Consider the following 22,263-nt stretch of genomic DNA (forward strand, 5'->3'; position numbering starts at 1 on the left):
CTTGTGAGCGGGTCTCTCTATAGGGTCTCCGAGCCTCAGGGCAGGAAGATGATCCGATTATCTTAACACTGAACATTCCCTGACCCAGCAGGCTTCCTCTGAATCCTTCCAGATGGATGGGTCACGAACTGTTTCTTCAGTGTTTTTCGGTAAGGATACTTCTCACATCCTCTGGCAAACTCAGAATATCCCCTGGAAGATCCTCCTTTACAGCCCCTGGATCCCCGAGCCCATCGAGTCCCTCACAAGCAGGTAAAGACGTTTGATTATCGCATTCTGTGTACTCAGTTTTTACATTTTCAAAGGCTATGGTCAAATGAGTATGTTTTTTCCTTCAAAGCTAAAAAAAAATAATAATGTGAACTTTTCTCTCATGTACTATACCTTATTTATGTATGTATGTGTTTATTTATCTATTTATTTATTTGTGAAGGCTCACGCCTATTTTCAGAAGACCATTGTTGTGGAAAGGAGTGTTCTAACCTACAAAGAACATGGCGTATGGAAAGGATTACCTCTGAGAAGCAAAAAGGAGCCTCAAACTCAAGGCAATTTTACCCATCACCCCTGAGTCTTCTATAACAGAGCAGAGGTATACCTACCCTCAGGACAGGCCTGGGAGAAGATAGAGGAGGAAGGAGCTGTAATCATCATTCCCTTACCTGTGAATGGTGGGTCCCTTCCACTACCTTCCCTGTAGTTCTTTTTCTGTTATCCAGCTCCTGTCCTGTGCCTCCTTTCACCTCCAGGTTTTGTTGCTACCATGTGTCTCCAGACTACATTGATTTTATCTAGCTCATGCTTTGTAAATAAGGGGTCAAACTCTTCTTTTTTCTTAAGGCTAAATTGGTAAATAACGTTATATAAGTTTCAAGGGTACCACAGTGTAATTCAGTGTTTGTGTATACTACACAGTGATCACAAGTCTAGTTACCACCATCCATGACCATTAAACTGAGCCCCTTCACTCCTCTGCCTGCCTCCAATCCCCTTCCCCTGTAAAAATCACCAATATAGTCTCTATCTGTGAGTTTATTTTTATTTTCTTTGTTCATTTGTTTCGTTTTTCAGATTTCACATTTAAGTGAAATCATATGGTTTTTGCTTTCTCTACCTGACTTGGTTCACTTAGCATAGTACCTTGGAAGTCCATCCACATTGTCACATACGGCAAGATTTTCTTCTTTTATTATAGTTGAGTAGGATTTTGTTGTGTGTGTGAGAGTATGCATGTATTCCATTGTGTGTGGAATCCATTCATTTATCGATGGACACTTGTTTCTATATCTAGGCCATTGTAACTAATAATCAGCATAGGGGTGCATATTTCAGTATGTTTTCAAATTAGTGTTTTCATACTCTTTAAATAAATACTCAGAAGTGGAATAACTGTATCATATGGTGGTTCTATTTTTAATTTCTTGAGGAATCTTCATACTGTTTTCCACAGTGGCTGCACTAATTTACATTCCCAGCAACAGTGTACAAGAGTTCCCTCTTCTGCACATCCTCTCCAGTACTTGTTGTTTCTTGTTTTTTTGATAATAGCCAGTCTGATAGATGTGAGGTGATACCTTATTGTAGTTTTGACTTGCATTTCACTGCTGATTAGTGATGTTTAACATGTTTTCACGAACCTATTGAACATGTCTGTCTGTCTTCTTTGGAAAAATGTCTATTCAGATCCTCTGCCCATTTTTTAAATCAAGTTGTTCTTTCATTGTTGAGTTGTGTGAGTTGTTTGTATATGTTAAATATTAACTCCCTATCAGATATATATCTCCGATTTAGTAGTTGTCTTGTGTTTTGTCCATGGTTTCCTTCAGCATGCAGAAGTTGTTTTAGTTTGATGTAGTCCCATGCATTCCTATTTGTTTATTTTTGCTTTTGTTGCCCTTGCCTCTGGAGTCAGATCCAAAAATATTCATCAGGATATTAGGGCTTACCACTTATGTGTTTTCTTCTAAGATTTTCGTGGTTTCGGGTCTTATATTCAAGTCTTTAATTCATTTTGAGTTAATTTTTCTGTATGGTGTTAGTGGTCCAATTTTATTCTTTACATGTGGCTGTTCAGTTTTTCAACACCATTTCTTGAAGAGACTGTCTTTTCATTATTTGTATATTTTTGCCTCCTCTGTCAACAATTAATTGACCATATATGTGAGATTTTATTTCTGGACTCTATTCTGTTTCATTGATCTATGGGTCTGTTTTTATGCCAATACCATACTGTTTGGTTACTATAATCTTGTAATATAGTTTGAAATTAGGGAGCATGATATCACCAGCTTTTTTCTTTCTCAAGATCTCTTTGGCTATTCAGAATTATTTACGATTCCATACAAATTTTTAAATTATGTGTTCTAGGTCTGTGAAAATACATTGGAATGGTACTGGAATTTCGATAGGGATTTCATTGAACCTATAGATTGCTTTCGAGATTATGAACCTTTTAATAATGTTAATTCTACCAGTCCATGAGCATAGAATATCTTTTCATTTATTTGTGTCTTCATTTTTGTTTTAATATCTTACATCTTCTCCTCTTTCATTTCTGATTTTATTTTCTTGTGCCCTCTTTTTCCCCCCTTGGTGAGTCCAGTTAAAGGTTTGTCAATTCCGTTTATCTTTTCAAAGAACAACTCTTAATTTTATTGATCTTTTCTATTGTCATTTATTTCTTCTCTAATCTTTATTATTTCCTTCCTTCTGCTTCAACTTTATGCTTTTTTAATTCTTTTTTCCCTAGTTCCTTGAGGTGTAGAGCTAGATTGTTTATTTGAGATTTTTCTTATTTGTTGAAGTAGGTTATATTTAAACTTCCCTCTAAAAACTGTTTTTGCTGTATACCACAGATTTCAGACTGTTGTATTTCCATTTTTATTTTGTCTCCAGGCGTTTTTAAATTTCTCCTTTGATTTCTTTGTTGAACCATTAGTTGTTCAGTACCACGTTGTTTAATCTTCACATATTTGTGATTTTTCCAGTTTTCTTCCTATGATTGATTTTTAGTTTTATACCATTGTGGTCTGAAAAGATGTTTGGTATAATTTCAATATTTTTAAGTTTATTGAGACTTCTTTTCTGACCTAATACACTAGCTATCCTTCAAAAAAAAAAAAAAAATAGGAGTTTATCATCACTAAAGTGACCTTACAAGAAATGGTAAAAGGACTTCTTTAAGCCAAAAGGAAAAACCACAAACTGATAACTACATATAAAGGTGAAGATAACACTGTCAAATGCAAATACCTAATAAAGTTAGTGGATTAATCGCTTGTAAATCTAATATGAAGATTGAAAGACAGAAAATACTAAAATTTTAAGTGTAATAGTTAAGAAACAAAATAAAAATCTATACATACATACAAAGCAAAAATCTGTAGTAGATACACAAATGAAAATGAGAAAGGAATCCAGACATAACACTAAAGACAATCACCAAATAACAAGAGAAGAAAACAAGACAAGAGAAAAGGAACAGAGAGAAACTACAAAAAAAGCCAGAAAATCACCAACAAAATAGCAATAAATACATTCCTGTCAGTAATTGTAAATGGACTAAATGTTCCAATTAAGAAGTATAGAGTGACTGAGTGGACAAAAGAACCAACCAAGACGCATCTATGTGTTACCTACAAAAGACTCACTTCAGATCTAACAACACACACAGACTGAAAGTGAAGGGATAAGAAAAGATATCCCATGCAAAAGGAAGCAAAAAGAAAGCTGGGGTAGTTATATTTGTATTAGACAAAATAGATTTTAAAATAAAGAGCATGATTAAAGACAAAGAAGGGTATTATTGTGTAATGATAAAGGGGTCAATCCAACCAGAGGATATAAAATCTGTAAATATTTATTCACCCAATATAGGGGCACCTAAATCTATAAAGCAAATATTAACAGACCTAAAAGGTGAAATGGACAGCAATGCAATAATAACAGGAGACTTTAATACCCCACTTATATCAATGGATAGATCATCCAGACAGAAAAGCAATAAGGAAACATTGGCCTTAAAAGACATATTAGACCAGATGGACTTAATACATATATACAGAACATTCCATCCAAAAACAGCAGAATATACATTCTTTTCTAGTGCACATGGAATATTTCTTTTTAGCTATTTGAATATTCATGCTACTCCCTCTGGCCTACAAAATTTTTGTTGAAATATTAGGTGATAATCTTACAGGGGTTCCCTTTTATATAGCAAGTTGTTTCTTTCTTACTGCTTTTAATATTCTCTCTTCCTCTTTAATGTTTGACAGTTTGATTATAACTTGTGTTTGTGTGGATCTCTTTGGGTCCATCTTGTTTAGAACTCTCTGTTCTTTCTGGAGCTAGATGTCCTTTTCCTTCCCCAGTTTAGGGAAGTTTTCAGCCATTATTTCTTCAAATAATTTTTCTATCCCTTTCTCTCTTCTTCTTCTTCTGGGACCACTATAATGTGGATATTATTTCATATGATGTTGTCCTACAGGGTGAAAGGTCAAACTCTGGCTTTCAAAGGAACTGATTAATTAGTGCTAATTCCCCACGCCACACTTATTTTATTATAGTTTTCATTTGACTTATTTTGGGGGAAGATTCATACTTACGTGGTATAAGCAGAATCACATAATAAATCCTGTTTACTTATCAGCCAACTCAACAATTGTCAGTATTCAGCCATGCTAATGTGATTTATACTTCGACCAACAGCTCTTTTTATTTTTGTGTTTTTAAAAGATATTATTTACTTATTTATTTAATTTCATTTTAGCAGGAGGGGCAGGGAGGGAGAGAGAGAATCTCAGGCACACTCCACACTGAGCATGGAGCCTGATGCAGGGCTCTATGCCAGGACCCTGCGATCATGACCTGAGCTGAAAGCAAGAGTCACACATTTAACCAACTGTACCACCCAGGGACCCTCTCTTTTTAAGTTATACAATTTTTTTCTTTTAGTTAAAATTTATATAAATCAAATTTATATAAATCTGATTTTTTAATCTTAGTTTTGCCTGTTCTTGAACTTCTAAAAACAGATTCATCCAGTATGCAGTATTTTTGTGAGTCCTCACTCAGCATATCTGTGAAATTCATCCACATTGGTGCCAGTACCAGTTTTTCATTCTTTTTTGTTATTGTTGTTCAGTAGTATTCCACTGTATAAATTCCATACCACAGTTTGTGTAATATTTTACTTTCTGACAATTGTTTCCAATCTTAGCTATAGCTAGAAAGCTCCTGTGAATGTTTTTGTGAGTCTTTTTGTAGATAAATATTTTCATTTCTCTTGAGTGAAATTACTAGGTCAAAGGGTAATTATTTAGGAAGAGGTATTTAACCTCTTCTCAGAGTGGTTGTGCTGTCACTTCTTTTTATATTGTATTTCTTTGTTATTTTGAATTGATAATTAAACCAAGTGGACAAAAACCCCCAAAGTATAACAAGTATATATTGAGAAGCATTCTTGGCATCTGTTTCTGTCTACCTCACTGGTCCATACTGCAGCTGAGTGCTTCCATTAGTTTCTTGTGCATTCTTCCAATTATTTTAAATGCAGTGATTAAATAAACATATATTTGTCCCATTCCCTCTCCTAACTCAAAAGTGGCCTACTATGTATTTCCAAAATGCCCCTCCCTATTTTCACCTAACAATATATCTTGGAGTCTTTCTATATTGGTGAATAAAGAGCTTCCTCATTGTTTTTTCTGAACCCTATTGATGGTTCCAACTTGTTATTATTATACACAATGCTGCAATGAAGAGCCTTGTACCTACATCATTACATACATATGTAGTAATAAAGTTGGGATAAACTTTCAGAGTGATGCTTTAGCCTTATGAGGCCAGGGGTTGTAAATATTTGTAATTTTGTAATATTGTCAAATTGTGCCCCCAAACATGCTATAACATGTTGTGCTCCCATTGTTCATGCAAGAGAAAACTCCTTGTCCATAGTCTTGCTACCAGAGAGTAGTGATCTTTGCCACTCTCAAATATTTCAACCAACTATTCTGAACAGCTTAGCAAAATAAACATACAAAACTCCTGTAATCCATGATTTCATAAGGTGAGGTCCTAAGAAGAACCCACTACATAATTTGTGGGACAAAGTGCAAAACAAAAATGCAGAGCCCTTATTCAAAAGTTATTAAGAATTTCAAGATGATTGGAGCAGAGTATTAGGCCAAGCACAGGGCCCTTCTAAACATGTGATCTCTTGCAACAGCATAGGTTTTAAGCCATAAAAGTTGTCCCAGCTCCTAAGCATCATAAAGAAGGCAAGTAATCTTTGAATAGATACCTTATTCTACCTTAAAATTTGATGCATATTTTTGTACTACTCCATATAATAATTATGTTTTATATTACTTCTATTAAGTCAAACTGATGTTTCAGGAAAGTATATCATAGCTAGGATGTGGCAGTGCCTCCTGGCAGCCATTAAGTATCTCCTGTAGTCTGATGGGAAAACTCTAGATGGCATATCCCATAATTTCCCTGCTTCCAGACAAACTATTTAACACTAGTCATTTAACTATAAGGACCCCGCTTTCTTTGCCTCGCATCTGAATGACCAAATAACTGTTGTGATGGGAATGGAAGGCCAAGTGGAAGCTGGTGTGGAGCAGTCATTGGAAGAAGATCCACAAGCCCACAATTGTATTGATGTTTGTCTTGATTTCTGATAATATGATGTCCATCAAGGAGACTGCTCTGCCCCTGCTAAGTAGGAGAACAGTGCTCTGTACAATGAGGCTTGGAATGCCTCTGCATTTTCAGAATGTTTGTTATTAATGGTATTGGGGACTGCCAAGAACCAGTGTAGGGGGGCTGGAGATGAAGCCAGAGGAAATTTCCTCAAAGAACTTGGGATAGTTCCTTCTGAAGTAATAGAAAGCAAGTGCAGTGGAAGGAAACAAGTTTTGTAGTAAGATATTGGAAGGGAACAAAGCCAGGTGCTGGGTTAAGGGCTTTTATACAACATCTCCAGACACCTCTTCTCCCCAACAACCCCCCCCCCCCGCGCCCCGTGCCCACTCCCTCCCCCCTCCCCCGTTAGGACTGCTCCAGAAACAGACAACATCTGAAAAGAAGATAGACACAGAGGACTGAAGAGACATCTATTCAAATAGGCAAAGAGGAATAATAGAACTGAATGTCAAACAATTACTACAAATATAGCCAGTATACTCAGGAGGGAAGAGGGAAGAACAACTCCATAGTAGCTATCTACACTTTAAAGCCATTTCTCTGTTTTTAAGTGTTAATCCAGACTGTCCAGAGGAGGGCCACCTTTCTTGCTCTTTCGCCCCCCCTGCTGGCAGTGCTAAGAAGCAATCCTCCGGTGAAAATACCAGCAAGCGTTGAGAAAAGAAAACAAGGTAGGTATTTTATGCAGCCATACTTCTAAGACTTTAATATGCATATGAATTGCCTGGGAATCTTGGTAAAATGCAGATTCTTATTGGGTAAGTCTGGGTTTGGGCCTGAGTGTCTGCATTCCTAGCAAGCTCCCAGGTGATGTGGGTTTTGGGACCACACTTTGAATCACCATCAGTAACCTCCAGCACTAACTCTCTTCTTCTCTTCCTGAGGTCTCCCAATTTCACATAGAACTTATCTCTATGGCCTTTAACTGGCTCATCCAACAGTGGGTCCAATCCACAGGTAAAAAATGAGATGTTTCTCCAGTTGCTTCCACGATTTACTTCCGTACGAGTCATCCGCTTTGTCATGCAGTTGATGATATCCAAATACTGGAATCTAGCTAGGAGATATGGCAATAATTTTGTCATATGGAATCACAGTTTTATCTTACAAGGCTCTTGTGACCAATCCTCTCATTTTGCAGGTGAAGAAGCTGAGGCACTAGGAGAGTGTGTGACTTGACCATGGTCCCACAGTTTGTGGACAGGAGCCAGACCAAAATCGAATTACACCGACACTGTTCTCATGCTGCCTATCCAGGTCATTTCGCGTTTTTCTCTTTCTCTAAAATGGCCAAACTCACATCTGCTAAATCTTATGCATCATTAGATTCCTAAATGGCAGATCACAAAACTCAGGAAATGTGACAGTATGCATCTCATGTCAAGAGTTTTCCTCAAATTTGTTCTTTTATGAATTAGTGTCAGGGTCTCTTATCAACACAGTTAGTCTTTATGTATCCAACATAAGAAAAAAGAAGTATGAGTTCCTGTCTTATTATCATCACCTATCTCGGATGTTTAATCCTCATTTTGCTTTATTCTTTCTGCCTGAATCCAGTTTGCTACAACAGGGCACATTAGGTCTTAAGCGATCTTTTTAAAAATTCCCCTCCAAAATAATACAAATTAATTCCATAGGGTGGGGATGAGAAGATTCTTATTGAGTATGTGTTGAGTGAATGATTTATTATTTGGGTAGGTGATAGAATGAACTGGTTATTGCATTCAGATAACTGTCTCATAACTAGACAGCAAAAGAAAGGACTTGTAAGACCCTCCAATGAGGCCCTGCTCAGAGTGAGATCAGCCATAAACCATGTAATTTCCATGTTTGGTGGTTTTTGTTTTTTGTTTTTTGTTTTTTGTTTTTTGTCTTCGGCATCAGAATTCACTTTAGAGTACTTAAGTGATTTTCATGCCTGACTGACAGTGAAGGGTGAATTTCCAAATTGCCCTTTTCCATTCCCAACAACAACAACGAAAAGAAGCAAGAGAGTAAATAAAAAGTTTCCTGGTCCCAGAGGCCCCACCCAGCATACGCATAGAATGCAGATGAGCAAAGTGAGTGGGCGAGTGAAATCGTTTGTAACAAAAACTCATTATTTACAGATGAGAAATTTATATTGTCAGCGTAATATCTGTGAGTCTGAACAACGCTGAGAGTATATAAACCCAGTGGGCTCGGCTGCACAAGTACAGGGCTCAGGACAAAGCACATCCAGAGGTCCGAAAAGGGGGCTTGGTCTCTCTCCACCTGCTCTGTTCCAGTCAGAAGGTAAGATGACCAGTGAGGGACCGCAAGACTGTAAATCCTGCTTGGGGTGCTGATAGGTATTTTTAAGGAGGCAAAGTATTATGAATGAAGTCCTGTTTTTTCATCTTAAGCCTTATTGCTATTAGTTCACGGGGGCAGAATGGAGATGAAAAAGTGACATAAAATGCATTTACATATATTTAATTCAACCTAGTGAAGCTGAACAGTGAATGGGATAACAATTCCATGCAAAGATATAAAATAGAAAGAAAGATAAAGATTTCGAATCAATGTCCTTGTTATAAGATTTAACTGTTATGAGAACTGCATTTTTAAATAAGTGGTAACATTTTGAAAAATAAATATTTTCCTTGAGTTTGATAAATGTGTATACTACTTTGAACAGAAGGCGCCTTTTAAATTCAGCAGAAATGTGTCCATTAGAGAAGCTATAACAGCAATTGCTCCTTACCAATGAAAACTTATGGTTTTCTAAAAGAGCAGAATCAACATCATCTTTCAAATATTCAAATTTCTGATAAGTCTATCAAAAAAAAAATCGAGTCCATGAAATCAGCTCGTTGTAAATGAGACAGAGCATATCTGGTGCAAAGACAAATATAGTCAATTATTGGGAAGGCTTTGGATGGAACTGAGTAAAACCACTGATTAATAATTCCTTACTATGTATTAAAAACCAATAATAATAAATAATATATCTAAAATGTCCACATTCTGAAATGAAATTTTAGTAAATCTCTTTAGGAAAAAAAAAAAACAAAACAGATGTTCTAAAGTACCTATTCAGGTTCTTAAGGATGAAGAACAATTTTACAAAGATCCTCAATGGAGAAAATGACAAAATGGTATGTTTTTGAAATGAACCAACCAGTTCAAAAAGTACCTATTTGGCCTCCAATACCAATGTATTTGGGGATATAACATAATGTCACCTTGTCAAAGTCTAAGGTTTATCTTCCTAAAAGACTTCCTACACAAAGAAAATGCTATTGTTATGGTATTTTCCTCTACATTTGATTGGAAATGTGTGGGTCTTAAAAAACTGCAGATTCTCTCTTTAGGCTACTGGAAGGGGGGTGATTAAAATTCTACTTTTATTGAGTAGGAGCTTGACCTAAAATAACATAAATACTAGCTTTCTCAGTAGTGGCAGTCAAACAATCTTATTCTTAAAATTTTCACAATTCCGCAGGCTTCCACTAAATGAAAAGAAATGATATTTTTAAAAAGCAGTTTCTTTTTCAGTGGAACTCATTTTATTGTCTGTAGAGGACTTCAGATATTCACTTCTGTACTGTTGCTTCTCTTTAGGTCAGTTCCCACCGTGGCAGAATCCCACCTGTTCTAAATCTGCTTCCATAGAACATATTAGAAAATATTGTCCAATCTTTTGCAACTTTGTGTAGAAGGAATTATTTAGGACTAAACTGACTTTTTTTTTTCCAAGATTGTATTCATTTATTTGACAGAGAGAGATCACAAGTAGGCAGAGAGGCAGGCAAAGAGGGGGAAGCAGTCTCCCTGCTGAGCAGAAAGCCCTATGCAAGGCTCAATCCCAGGACCCTGGGATCATGACCTGAGCTGAAGGCAGAGGCTTAACCCACTGAGCCACCCAGGTTCCCCCTAAACTGACTTTTTAACAGTAAGGTAACCCTAAAAAGAAATGCTTGCTTTAATTTTTTAAAAATTCCCCAAAGCCTGAACTTACAATTGAGAATTTTAACCAGAAGACACAACCTGCATATGTGATAAAGTTTCCGAAGTTTGCCAACGAGGTAAACTGAAGTGGAGCAAAATGCAAAATTAGTAACTTAATACTGATGAATATGTAATTCTTATTTTGTTGCTTTGTCTAACTGATCACTTAATCCACAAAGACAATACTTCAAAGAAAGAAAAAAAATAGCATTGCAGGTACTGCGGTCTCCATGTTTTAGCACCAAAGATAGTAAATATGGCAAGAATGTTCAAGAAAAGATTGATAGTTTAAAATGATAATATTTGTAAAATCTTTCTTTCAGACCAAATGCCATGTGCTAAAAATACTCATTCAAATTATTTATGGATAAGTATAATCAAACTTGGATTGAAATCCCCACTTCTCAAGGTAGACACGGTCTGTCTCAAAAGTAACAGAGAGAACTCCAAGACAAACATCAGACTCAAAGTTTTCATGCAGTTAAATAGAGGAGCTTGCCCTGTGGGGACACACGACTGCCCCGCATTCATGTTGATTCCCGCCCATCCACACTGCCTCATCATGTCCTTGGCATCCAGTGGCTTCACAGGGCATCTGCTTGAGCGATGAAGACAAGCAAACAGGTGTATCGTACAACCAGGCCTAGGGTGTCAGTAGCAGTGAATGACACGTCCTGGACTAAGTCCAATTATAAAACAACCTGGGGACTTCCAAGGCTTCAGAAGCAAGCATTAATTTTCTTTATGACAGTGATCTCTTAGTTTCTTGGTTGTGATTGTTCAAGTTGCCAGAAGCATTAGTTCTTGTTGCAAATTGCTTGTCTTTAAAATGATTTTTCCCTTTAATTTAGAACAGGTCAAAGCACCCTAAAATACCTCAAATCTGTTGGCCGCTTTATAATTACAAAGTCTAGACCAAGTTACACTATTTAAAATATAAATGAATAATACATCTGAACCGACAGCTGGTATGCCAAGTTGTAGCCTGAGGCTGCTTTAAGATGGTTGAAATGCAGTATAATGTAAATGCTTGGAAGTGGAGGACTATTAATTGAAAGCCAGACTGATAGTGAAGGGGTGGCATTATGGATAAGGTGCCATTCAGGCTAACCATATGTAGCATATCATCTACAGTAGATATTTTAAATGTTTATCATGGACATTTTTAATTTCAAGTCTGGAAATGAGCCTTCTAATCATTAACACAAGTGTCCTACACTAATGAAAAAGCTTAGTTGGTGGTACACATCTTTTTTTTTTTTTTTTAATTGGGTGGAACATATCTTTTGTATCCTTTTTGTCACCAAACAAAATCTGGGGGGAAATAGAATCTACTATTTGAAATTAAGCTGGGAACCTGGTCAGAGTAAAATTGGTGACTAGCTTATTCTTTTTAGTTGTAATATTTACTTAGTCAAAATCGAATTAATTTAATCTGATGGGTTCAAATACGGTTTGTGGTCTTCCCCCTGTCCCCCAGTCCAAGCCTCTGACTCTATGTTCCCACAGGCAGCAAAAATGAAAAGCATTTACTTTGTGGCTGGATTATTTGTAATGCTGGTACAAGGCAGCTGGCAACGTTCCCTTCAAGACACAGAGGAGAAATCCAGGTATTAAATCCTTAGATTTGAACTAACGTAACATTATGGTTAGAATAGAGCTCGTAAAAGCTATGATTAGTGAATAGGTCTGAGTAAAATACTCTGTACGTTTTCCAAATGTTCAAAGTATCATTGTGATAAAGGCTTTTCTGCAGAATAGATCAGAGTGTGTGCTATCTCACAACCAAAGGGGTGGTCAATGTTAAAAATCTGTTACACAGGAAATTATAGCTCTTTGACATCTTCAGCTGATCCTATCTATCTGTTCATTACACACTGTAGAGTAGATTATTTTAATTATTTCTACCAACTTTGTGTCTTTTACTCTTTTTAAAAAATAATGGTTGGTTGCTAATTGTGAAAGTAGCATGTGTTTGTGATGGAAAATTTTTAAAAACATGAAAAATTTTTTCAAGTACTCAAACTTCACTATTCAGAGAAAACTACTCAGAATTCTAAAATTTGGTGTATTACTTTCCTGTATTTTATGTGCACTATACAGTGCACATAAATATTATGCACTATACATAAATATATCCCAGGTACTATGCTTTTTTTCTATTTTTTCTTTTTCATTACATTGCCAATTTTTTCTTATGTCATTAAAAATATCTATTAAATGTATGACCCTTTAATGACTGCATACTATTTCATCTCATAAATGTGTAATATTTATCTAGTTATTCTTCCTTTATTGAACACTTAAGAATTCTTCAAATTTTCCCACAAAGAATGCTGCAAATAACATTTTCCCCTACATTTCTTACTATTTTCTGAGGATAGATTTCTAGTTGTAGAATTACTATGTCAAAGGGTTTGAATGAGTCTAAATTTTTTATATTATCTTGCCAACTTGCTTTCCAGAAAAGTCACACACATACACACTCCCATCAGCAGGATAGAAATACTTCTTTCACACTATCCTCCACAGTATTTATTCTTTACTAATTTGACAGGTAGAGATAATATCTCATTTCTATTTCTGAGTATTAATCACATTGAGTATTTCCCCAAATTTACCATGCCAACCAACTGTTGATTACTGGCATGCATATTATCCACCATACAGTTTCAAATGACCAAGTGAACTTTCTTGTCTTTTTTTTTTTTTTTTTTTTGAGTGTTTGTCTTTCTTCCACCATTAGCTACCATATAACCAAGTCACTGAGCTACTTGTTTATATTAATATATCCAAAAACACAATTAGGGACATAAATCTGCTGCTGTCCAACAAATGAGGTGTAATTTTTTACTCTTTTAAAATACTGAAGCCACTGAACTCTTTTTCATTTTTAGTGTAAACATGAGTAGATGCATTAAGTGGAAAAGAAAAGATTTCTTTAATCCCATTTCAGAAAAGAGAAGCCAGTTGAAAAATCTACTACTAGAATTCAGAATCAGAGTATATTCAATTCCAATAAAAGTGTGGAATTCCCATGGCAAGCTAAAGGTGTCTTTGAACTACCCACTGAAATTCTCAAGACACCTGCCTTCCAGCTTCATATAGTACAGTATTTTGTAAAGAAGATGCTGTTCAAGGGATTCTACTCTTAAGAAGACATTTATTTGCACCAATTACTGTTTTTCACAGATCATTCCCAGCTCCTCAGACAGACCTGCTCAGTGATCCAGATCAGATGAGTGAAGACAAGCGCCATTCCCAGGGCACATTCACCAGTGACTACAGCAAGTATCTGGACTCCAGGCGTGCCCAGGATTTTGTGCAGTGGTTGATGAGCACCAAAAGAAACAAGTAAGGATCTGAACGTGGTCCAAAAGTTGCACACAAATGTATTACATAAATATGTCTAAAATTTCTCCCGACTTCTTCTACTTCTTCTTCTTTTTCTTCTTCTTCTTCTTTTTTTTATCATGCTCATCAAAACATGCCCATAAACTCTTCCAATTTTGATGATTTTCAAGGTTGGTTATGCTATCCTTTGTATTATTCCTCTGAATGCCCTCCCCACCCTACCCCTCCAATTCTCTTACCTACCCTCCAATGGGACATAGATTTTAAATGATATTCCCAACTGTGTCTTGACCCATTTCCCTTTAAAATCGGAAGTTGACTTTGTGGACCTGCAAGGTTAGGATTCTAATTTCTGACCAAAGGATAGAGCAAATTCAACAATCCCTTGTAGGGTTCAAACTCATGACTGTGATCATATTAAAAGTATCCTCTAGCCAAGTTATCATGGTAAGGAATGGAAACAGATGCAGTCTTTTTCTTATAGAATACAATCCAAGATACACATTTAAAATTACAGCCTAGCTGCACAGCATAAAGAGAGAAGAAGGCAAATAAGAACACAAGCCTATCGTAAGGCATACATTTTAATGTTGGATTTTCTTTGACAGTGTTGGGTTTTTTGCTACATCTAGGCTACTGGAGGAAATCATCCGCAAGGGTTTCACAGAGATGGTGGAATTTCACAATTTCTTTGGAGGGTGGCCCACAAGGGGAAGGGAGTTATGCATACAAAGTAGCTGAAGGAATCTAAAAATCAGGAAAAGGGCATAGATTTGTCTGGATAGAATAGAGAAGGGAGAGAGGAAGTGAGAGCAAGAGAGTGAACAGAGCCAGCAGGAGAAAAAGGAGTGGCAGAGTGGTTGACCTAAAGGTCTTAAAGAGGAATTGCAGCTGCAAGGAAGATGGCGGTCACGGCCAGAGCAGACACTGGGAGAAGTCTCTGCCAAGGACTACAGATGAGGCCATTGGTAAAATGTGGGAAATCACAAATTTGAGAAAATGAAAACAAGTGTCCTCACTTCTAGGAAGGGAATGCCACAACGGGGTAAACCAACAGAAAACAATTTTTTTGTCAGGCGATTTCTGTTGTGTGTTTAAGATCAACCTTCTTAAGAACCTAGGGGAAACTGAGGGCAGCTTGTCCCCTTTTACACAAAGGGCTCTGTACACCCTTGGAGGATAAATTGGAGTCCTCTTCTTAGCTTTCCTCATGGCTGGCCCATCACACATTCCCTTTAATCTATTATCATGTGGTCATTTTGATGATATTTTGAGATAATCCTTTGCTTTCCTTTGCACCATCTCATTAACTCTGACCCCTTATGGACTAATAACAAACAGCTGCCTTGCTTGCAAGTAGCACAGCACAGTGAAGAGCCCAACATATATTGAGACTGAAGTAAACACAGCTTAAAGATCAATGGCACAGACAAACAGGGGAGGTGAAAACGGGTGTGCTGGGTAGAGTGGAGGGGCTTTAGCCCGCCTTTGTTGTTACTAGCCCTCTCCCATCAACCTTGGATCCAGATAATTAATGTAGCTTCAGAATGATCCCCTGGCCACCCTCATCTCCCAGATCTTCCTCAGCCCCTTCTACATAGGATCCTGAACCCAATGCTGCACTGCTTAAAGGTGAGAACCATATTGCTAAAGAGACAGATCTTCAACTTAACTTTCACATTTCTTTCAGGAATAACATTGCCAAACGTCATGATGAATTTGAGAGACATGCTGAAGGGACCTTTACCAGTGATGTAAGTTCTTATTTGGAAGGCCAAGCTGCCAAGGAATTCATTGCTTGGCTGGTGAAAGGCCGGGGAAGGCGAGAGTAAGTCTGTACATTCTTATTTAACATTTTTTTTTTTTTTGCATGATGCTGAAAACTTAAACTACACTTATCTATATATGGATCTGGATTACAGAAGCAATTAGTATAGTCTCACAAAGTGAGGAGATAACTTGAATTGGTGGGAGATAGTCTACAAAAGTCTATTCTGTTTTATTTTTTATAGCAAGTGTTAATAATATTTATAATTAATAATCATCCTCTAGTATAGTTGAGTTATAATGAGGGTGTTCATTGGTCCACCCAGGACACTCTTGATAACAAAAAGAATGTTTTTGGTAACTGTACCAGGACAATAAGCTTAAACTTGAACTGTCTCGGGAAAACCAGAGATAAGGAAAAAGAAGACATAGTGCTGAAACCTGAAAGTCTGACTGTAAATATTTACAGGTGGGATCCCATATACGTGTGTGTCAGGATTCAGGTAAAAACATGATGAATATGAAAAGGAACAAAACTTAAGACATGTAATGAAACACCACTCAACGTACAGATAGGTGGAAACACCCATAGATTTAACGATATGCCCATTTTTTAATAGGGCTGTCATATAGACAACCACTAAATTGTCAAAGTTGAAAATGAAGCTAAAGCCTTTTGGGACTTTCTTGGAACTTACCACAACCAAACAGATTCCTGAACCATCTCATTTTCTCCTGATCATTTTGATTGACATTTGAAATATGAGAGGCAGGAAATTCATGTTCAACTCTTTTTTTTTTTTTTAAGTGAGATTTAAAACAAGCTCACTGAGACTTAAAGAGATCGTAGACAAAAGGAAACTAGTGTTGTCGCTGACTTTTAAAACATGAATGATCAAACTGATAAAACTCATGGTAAATAGTCACTTACAATTGAGGGTTTTTTTTATAGTGTTTTAAAGTAATGCCAAAAATTCTGCTTTACTAAACCATTCAAAAAGAAAACGTTGCATAGACTAAGTTTTAATCCCTTCGTACTGCACTTTGCAAGGCTGTTCAAAATAATCACTAGTTTTAGGAGACAGAACATGTTTTTCTGAGTTACAGACAAATTAAGTCTCAGTAATAACATCTGTGCTGCCAGTACACTAAAATCTTCAAAGTAGCCTGGAATATTGAAAAGGGCAAGAAGTTACACAGGTTTGGTTTCCCACCCCAGCCCTACCCTTTCCTACCTAAATCATTCCCTTTCCCACATGCAGGTTTCTGTGAGGCTTTTTCCTAATAGGCCCCTGGAAATAGAAACTGTTTCCCTGGGATCCTCACTCGAGTTACCAAGGACAGGCAATCCGTAAGGACTTACTTAAAACATTTAACTAAGTCCTCCTTTGACCCTTTTTTTCTCAGTTTCCCAGAAGAAGTCGCCATTGTTGAAGAATTACGCCGCAGACACGCCGACGGCTCGTTCTCTGATGAGATGAACACGGTTCTTGATGATCTTGCCACCCGGGACTTTATAAACTGGCTGCTTCAGACCAAAATCACTGAGAGGTAACTGTATTTTAGCTGATTCTGAAAACAACCAGAATTTCCATAAATATTATCATACAGGCTACAGGTTGTTCTCTGTATCAGGGAGAGGGTCTTTATTTTGTCTCTTGGTATAAAATCAAAATTAGGAATCATTAAAGAAAATATTATTATACTCATTTTTGACCATTACAGTCTTCTCCATTCACCCACCTATTCCAAAAACATTTCCTGAGTTCCAACAAGGGACAAGCCATTAGGAACACAGATATGAATAAAACACGAATGTGTTTAGTCATTCACATATTAATGTTACATTAAAAATCACTATCTATATAGACACTTTAGCACTAAGTAAAAAACCAGTACACACAGTATTAGATACTGAATATAGTAAACATTGTTGTAAAAATCTGAACACCAAAACTTAACCACTTATCTTGATAGGTTATGATTGTTTTTTGTAATTATTCATAAACTTTATATTTCTTGATAGGAGAATTTTAGGATAAGTCATCTCTGAATGCAAATGTTTGAAGAGTTCAAAAGACTAAGGGCTTTGTAAGATGAAAAGTTTGACAAACAAGTTTTATCAAAGCAAATCACTGAACTACTTCTTGGATAAATTAATTTTATCATCTCGGTATTAGAGCTGTGCTAAATCACTGCCATTTTCTTTTTTTTTTTTTTGATTCCTAGGAAGTAAGTACAATACTCTTCAAGATCATCTTCATATCACCAGCCAGCCACGTGGGATATTTGAAATTTCAAGTTCTGTAAATTTAAGATGTGTATTCTGAAACCATAATGCTTTGCATGCCAATAAATAAATTTTCTTTTAATGTTGTATAGCTAAAGATTGTACATGGAATAACCATTGTCAAAATATTGCTAAAATACCAACTTTAAAATATGAAAATGCAGAAATCTCTCATTTTCTTATTTTGGATGAAGTTTCCTAACCTGCTTACATTAGCAATGAAATTATTTTTCTGTGGTATAATTTGTACATATAAATTATTTTAATCATAATATATCTGCATTTTAATGGTAGGATAAGGGAAGACTAGTAGTCACAGTGGTAAAACTGGGAAGAGACATTCCTCTTGAAATATTTGTCTTAAAAGTGCTCTGCCTTCACTATATCAAAGGTAGATAAATAAAATGTTCAAGCTTCTTCACCATGGTCTGTTTTCTCTCTTCTTCGTGACCCCACTCCCTCCAAACACCTCTTCTTTCTAAGCTCATAGCCCCATGAGCCAAATCTAGTGCCCAGACATGGCCTGATGATTTGAATGGCTGCATGGTGCTTTACCATTTTAGGCCAACACTGAAAAATCATTGTATTTCTATATAAACATATCCACTTCTGGCTTACCTTTTAAAAAATAGACCATCAGACAATATTAAACCTACAAGACAAATCTCTTCTGGAGATAAGTACCAACTGCCTCATTCTAAGGAATCACATACTCTTAGTCATTTTTGTTTATCTTAAAAAAGAAAACAAAACAGCTCTTAGTTTTGTTGATCCTTCCATTGTTTTTCTGGTCTCCATTTCACTTATTACCACTCTGATCTTTGTTATTTCCTTACTCCTGCCAACTTTGGGTGTACTTTGTTCTTGTTTTTCTAGATCCTGAGATGTAAAGTTAGAGTTATTTGAGAGCTTTCGATTTCCTCAGTACAAACATTTGTCACTTTATCTTTCCGTCTAAGAACTGCTTTTGCAGCCTCTCATGCATTTTGGTGTGCTGTGTTTCAATTTTCATTTGTTTCACGATTTTTTGTTTGTTATAATTTCCTTTTTGATTTCTTCTTGGAGCTATTGGTTGTTTCAGGAATGCGTGGTTTAGTTTCCACATACTTGTAAATTTTTCAGCTCTCCTCTTGTTATTGATTTCCAGTTTCAAGCCAGAAAGGATAGTTGATAGTTGATATGATTTTGGCCTTCTTAAATTTGCTGAGATCTGTTTTGTGGCCTAGTATATGACCCGTTCTGGAAAATGTTCTATATGCACTTAAGAATGTGTATTCTGCTTCTGTTGGATAGAATGTTCTAGAAATGTCTTAGGTCAATTTAGTCTAATGTATGGTTCAAGTTTAACATTTCCTAGTTGATTATATGTCTGGATAATCTGTCCATTGCTAAAACTTGGGTATTATGTCCCCTGCTATGATTACATCATTGTCTATTTCTACCTTTAGATATGTTAGCATTTGCTTAATATATTTAGGAGCTCCTATGTTGGGTGTGTGTATATTTATGACTATTATATCTTTTCAATGAATTGACCCCTTTATTATTATTTAATGGCCTTCTTTCTCTCTTGACTTAAAGTGTATTTTATCTGATGTAAATATAGCTACCCTTCACCTTCTTTTGGATACCACTTGAACAGAACATCTTTTTCCATTCCTTCGATTTGAACCTATGTGAGTCCTCAAAGCTGAAATGAGTCTCTCATTGACAACATATAGTTAGGTTTTTTATCCATTACAACTACTCCATGCCTTTTGATTGGTGAATTCAATCCATTTACATTTAGAGTAATTGTTGCTATGTAGAAACTTATTAATGCCATCTTATTCATTGTTTCCTGGCTGTTTTGTAGTTCAGTTATTTTTTATCCCTCTGTTTCTGCTTCCCTTTGTTAATTGGTGACTTTCCTTTTTTTTTTTTTTTTTCTATTAAACACAGAATGGCTCTATTAGTATAAACACACACACACACACACACACACACACACACACATTATAAAGTGCTAAGAAACTTAAATATTTAACTTATAACAAGGGGGTGCCAATTTGACATCCAGAGCCCACAGAATGCTTGAAGGAGGCTACAGCAGATTCTACTTCCACATCACTGTGGAGGGCATTTTTGGAGGGGAAGAGGAGCCAGGTGTAACAGTTTTTCAAGTTTGCTTTTCTCATCAAGGCTCACGGGAGGCACTCTATTCAAGGGGAGCTGTGCCATCTCATATTCTTCAGTCAGGTCAAAACTCTCAAAATCTAGAGGATTTAAGGGAATGAATTTTTCAATTTCTGGATCAGCATCATCCAAGGCAGGAATAGAGCTTTTTGCTTTTTTCCTGATCCTGTTTCACAGAGAAGGCTGTCTTATCTGTTTGAGGGGCCCATTAGTCTTTACTGACATTTCTGTTATGTTAAAAGTTCTGGCAGCTTTAGGTAAAACTTGTGGAGCACCAAACATTTTGCCAACACATGGCATTGAAACCTTAGTGTCCTGTTAAGGCTCTGGCTGAAATCCAGATTCCAGTCCATCCTTGGAAGCTACACAGGTACCTGGATCCCCATTTCCCTCAACAACAAAGATCAGTGAAGCCATTCTGGATTAGGCAGGGCTCAGTTTCTTTTTCTGTTCTGATTCCTCTTTCTTTATCTTTTGTGAATCTACTGTAGGTTTTTGCTTTGTGGTTAACAGAAGGCTCACCTGAAAACATCTCATAGATAAAACAGTCCATTTTAACTTGATAGTGACCTAACTTCAATGGCATACAAAAGCTCTACCCTTTCACTCCTCCCCTCTTATATCTTTGATGTCACAATAATATCTTCTTTATATTTTGTATGTTAGCTAATTATAATAGTTACATTTCTGTAGATACTTTCTATTGTATTTTTTTCATTTCATTCGCTGATTTTTTTCAGCTCTAGAATTTGTGTTTTCATCTTTTATGATTTCGATCTCTTTGCTAAATTCCTCAATTTGTTCATATGTTGCTTTCCTGATTTTGTTGAATTATCTTTTCATGTTTTCTTGCAGCTTGTTGAGTTACCTCAAAACAACAATTTAGAATTATTTATTAGCTAGATTGCAAAATTCTGTGTCTTTGAGTTCTCAACAATTGGAAGATTATCTTTCAGTGATATGTGTTCTTGATGCTTCATGCTTTTAGAGTTTTGTATTGCTGCTTTCACATTCGCGGTAGTAGACACCTTCTCAAATTTTTACTAGTTGCCTTCCTCTGGGATATATTGTTCGTGATCCTGTTATATGAGAGGTTTCTCTGACCTTCTATAGTTATACCTACTCCACACTTCTTAATTCCTCTCATGGAAGAATTCTTAAGCTTTTGTCTTTGGTTCTTATTCACCGTGCAGGAAACCTATCTTTTGTTTTCCAAAAGGTGGCACTACAGCTCAAGTTTGTGATTTCTCCCTTGTTCATAAACCCTGGTCTGATTTTCTGAGCGTGCTCCATTTAGCAGAGCTGGCTCTCCCACACGCTGCATTAGGGAACACATACCAGGGACCAGGCATAGAGTTGAACAAGGTGTGGATTTAACACTTGGGGCATTGAGAGTGCCTGTGGGCCTGATGCGGAGATGTCTACCATGTTTTCTTGTATGCAAATTGTGATCTTTACCACTCCAGAGCCAATGTACCCATGGATGACTTAAAAGGCTCCATTTGGAACTGAAATTTGGTTCAGAAACTATATTCTCATTAGATTAGAGTCAAAAGCTTGAGAACATCTCTGTATGTTCCAGGTAATCAGCAGCCTTCAGAACCATGGTATGTCCTACAAAGGAGAAATAGTCAACTAAGAAAATTGGCATGTGGTTGAGTTGAATGGAAAGGGGGAGGATAAGATAATATGAGTCAAGCCCAGAGGAATGTTAAAAGTCAAAAGCATAGAAAATTAATCTTCCCTTAAGTTCAAGAGACAAACTAAGGGATGACAATGGGAAATAAAGCTAAGGAAGAAGCCATGTAAGTGTAGAAATGAAGTTGAATTTATTAGTTATGTATATGTTTAAGTGTATGTAATGCAAACCCAATCACAGAGAGTTCGCTACATGGGTGTTTATATTTTTTTTTACAAAACAAGAAGTCCATAGGCAGGGAGTCCAAAAGTAAACATGTCAGTAATAACACATGGTATTTATCCTCCAGATT

The 22,263-nt window shown here is 36.4% G+C and overlaps 1 protein-coding gene, 1 long non-coding RNA gene and 1 pseudogene across 3 annotated transcripts; 2 read left to right on the plus strand and 1 right to left on the minus strand.

Annotated features, from left to right (window-relative positions):
• Window positions 1–7,963, plus strand: LOC131828132 (uncharacterized). The gene is made up of 3 exons (XR_009352247.1): window positions 1–252; window positions 434–671; window positions 7,856–7,963. It is a non-coding gene; the product is annotated as an uncharacterized LOC131828132 (long non-coding RNA).
• An 892-nt stretch (window positions 7,964–8,855) lies between these two features.
• On the plus strand, window positions 8,856–18,518 carry GCG (glucagon). Of its 2 annotated transcripts, XM_059168955.1 has the most exons (6): window positions 8,856–8,988; window positions 12,196–12,296; window positions 13,879–14,040; window positions 15,731–15,868; window positions 17,215–17,358; window positions 18,037–18,518. In XM_059168955.1, exons 2-6 carry the CDS (start codon window positions 12,205–12,207, stop codon window positions 18,041–18,043), a joined length of 543 nt encoding a protein of 180 aa, XP_059024938.1. In that variant the 5' UTR covers window positions 8,856–8,988; window positions 12,196–12,204; the 3' UTR covers window positions 18,044–18,518. The 2 variants fall into 2 exon arrangements, with proteins under 2 accessions (XP_059024938.1, XP_059024939.1); XM_059168956.1 differs by lacking the exon at window positions 18,037–18,518 and having other exon boundaries at window positions 17,215–17,362.
• A 1,593-nt stretch (window positions 18,519–20,111) lies between these two features.
• On the minus strand, window positions 20,112–20,689 carry LOC131828134 (securin-like; annotated as a pseudogene).
• Window positions 20,690–22,263: the final 1,574 nt, after the last annotated feature.

This window comes from Mustela lutreola, chromosome 3, assembly GCF_030435805.1.
Source record: "Mustela lutreola isolate mMusLut2 chromosome 3, mMusLut2.pri, whole genome shotgun sequence".
Classification (NCBI taxonomy): domain Eukaryota; kingdom Metazoa; phylum Chordata; class Mammalia; order Carnivora; family Mustelidae; genus Mustela; species Mustela lutreola.

Bases quoted from the DNA above. Each gene is read 5' to 3' on its own strand.
- GCG (XM_059168955.1), top strand. From the start codon at position 12,205: ATGAAAAGCATTTACTTTGTGGCTGGATTATTTGTAATGCTGGTACAA. The intron at 12,297-13,878 runs GTATTAAATCCT...TGTTTTTCACAG, and splicing joins GACACAGAGGAGAAATCCAG to ATCATTCCCAGCTCCTCAGA. The intron at 14,041-15,730 runs GTAAGGATCTGA...CATTTCTTTCAG, and splicing joins ATGAGCACCAAAAGAAACAA to GAATAACATTGCCAAACGTC.